The sequence below is a fragment of the Ruditapes philippinarum genome, unplaced genomic scaffold, assembly GCF_026571515.1.
Source record: "Ruditapes philippinarum isolate M1 unplaced genomic scaffold, ASM2657151v2 ctg23146_1_1_1_1, whole genome shotgun sequence".
NCBI lineage: Eukaryota > Metazoa > Mollusca > Bivalvia > Venerida > Veneridae > Ruditapes > Ruditapes philippinarum.
Window position 1 is genome coordinate 1 of NW_026855347.1, and position 1,952 is coordinate 1,952.

Here is a 1,952-nt window from a genome sequence, read left to right on the forward strand (position 1 = left end):
CTCATGTTTTGGTGCTCTTTCTATTACTTATATTGGACTTTAAGTAAGTTAACTGGATAAAACTTGTTTGAAATTCTACTTTGCTGAATATCCCAAAATATAAATAACAATTCAAAATTAATGTAGGTCTTTTAATGTTAAATTTTTTTTTAAAATTCAGTTACAGGGAGCTAGTGGTAGCCAGGATGATCTATCGTTTGATATGCCATACCAATTACAGTCTCGAGTACAGTCGCCACCACCCCCCATACCTACACCACCACCCCCTGTTCGTTCACCTTCTCCACCAAGACAGACACCTTTAATGCCTGTAACCATGTCAGCTGTAAGTATAGTTAAAAACAGTCATTCAAACTGATCAACGCATCCTGATGCCTTTCATTTCTGGTTGTCTGTTTATCACTTTATCACAAAATTAGGTAATAAATAGGAAGACATTTCAAGTACATACCCAAACTTTACACATTTCCACAAACTCATGAGAGTTGAGATTCAGATTAATTTTTGTAAAGATTAGGAGATTACTAGTATATGGATTTTTGGCATATTTTGTATTTGCATTCTCCCATAAACATCAGTATTGCAGTCCTGAAATTTGTTTCATGTTAGGGTTGAGTGTTGTAGAATCAAATTACTGCATAATGGGTTTTTTTTAAAACCTCATGTCTTTAATATACATGTATATGCCTTTTAATTACAGACACCAGGCCAGTCCCTTCAGATCTTACAAGTTCCAACAGACACTCCAACAGTATGTAAAAGCATTCCTTTTTAACCAATGATAACTAATGTCACTGGCACTATAGCATCACAAGTATCTTCTAGTAGTAACATTTAATTAGCTAATGTGAAAACTTATTTTATTGTGTACCAAAGAACACGTATTTTATTAAACAACAATTACTGTGTTTTTGGTACCTTCAAAGTAAACCATATGGAGAATACCTTGGAATTAAAGTCATCTCCATCGTCACTGTCAAATTTTATGAAAATATCTTAATTATCTTATATCTTATATAATAAATCTTTTATAGGCCCTTAAATGACTTGAAGTAGCCAGGTGAGCGATTCAGGGGCATCATGACCTTCTTGTATTTGCATTTTATCTTCACAATGTCATCATTTAACTTTGTAAACAAAAATTAACATGTACTTAAAGTCAGAATAATTTGTCTATAGTCTCATTAAAGTGTTTTATTCTCCAGATTTCTTTTCGGGCAGACCTAGAGGCAATACAGCCGGACATTTGCACAATATGTATGGACCGTCAAAGAAATGCAATTTTGTTGCCTTGTTTCCACCCATTTTGTAGCGTGTGTGCAACGCATTTTGAAGTGAACAACAGTGTTTGTCCTATCTGCAGGACAAAAATTGGGAAAATGTGCTTTGTGGACTGTTAATTTCCTTACTAAGTTTTGTGTGGCTTAAAATCATTTAGCATCTTCAAACATTTTATGCCCCTCTATATAAGGGTGTTAAAGTGTTTTATTCTACAGATTTCTTTTCGGGCAGACCTAGAGGCAATACAGCCGGACATTTGCACAATATGTATGGACCGTCAAAGAAATGCAATTTTGTTGCCTTGTTTCCACCCATTTTGTAGCGTGTGTGCAACGCATTTTGAAGTGAACAACAGTGTTTGTCCTATCTGCAGGACAAAAATTGGGAAAATGTGCTTTGTGGACTGTTAATTTCCTTACTAAGTTTTGTGTGCCTAAAAATCATTAAGCATCTTCAAACATTTTATGCCCCTGGGTATATAGTAATTGGACGGTCCGTCTGTCTGTCTGTACAGGGTTAACCTAGAACGGCAAGTTGGTTTTTTTTACCTTTTCCAATGGCTTCATAATTTACACACTTACTAATAAAAAAAAAGTACATGACCTAGGCAACTTACATGGCTTCCATTTCTACCAAGTTATATTGCCCTTTACAGCACTAAGAAAATTAAT

General features: G+C 34.8%; 1 protein-coding gene across 1 annotated transcript; it reads left to right on the forward strand.

The window, feature by feature from the left end:
* Nucleotides 1-160: 160 nt before the first annotated feature.
* On the forward strand, nucleotides 161-1,463 carry LOC132743035 (RING finger protein 44-like; the record flags this gene model as incomplete). Its single annotated transcript, XM_060731546.1, is given in 3 exon segments — nucleotides 161-325; nucleotides 701-751; nucleotides 1,206-1,463. Coding segments are annotated over 3 exon segments (369 nt in total). The 3' UTR covers nucleotides 1,401-1,463.
* Nucleotides 1,464-1,952: the final 489 nt, after the last annotated feature.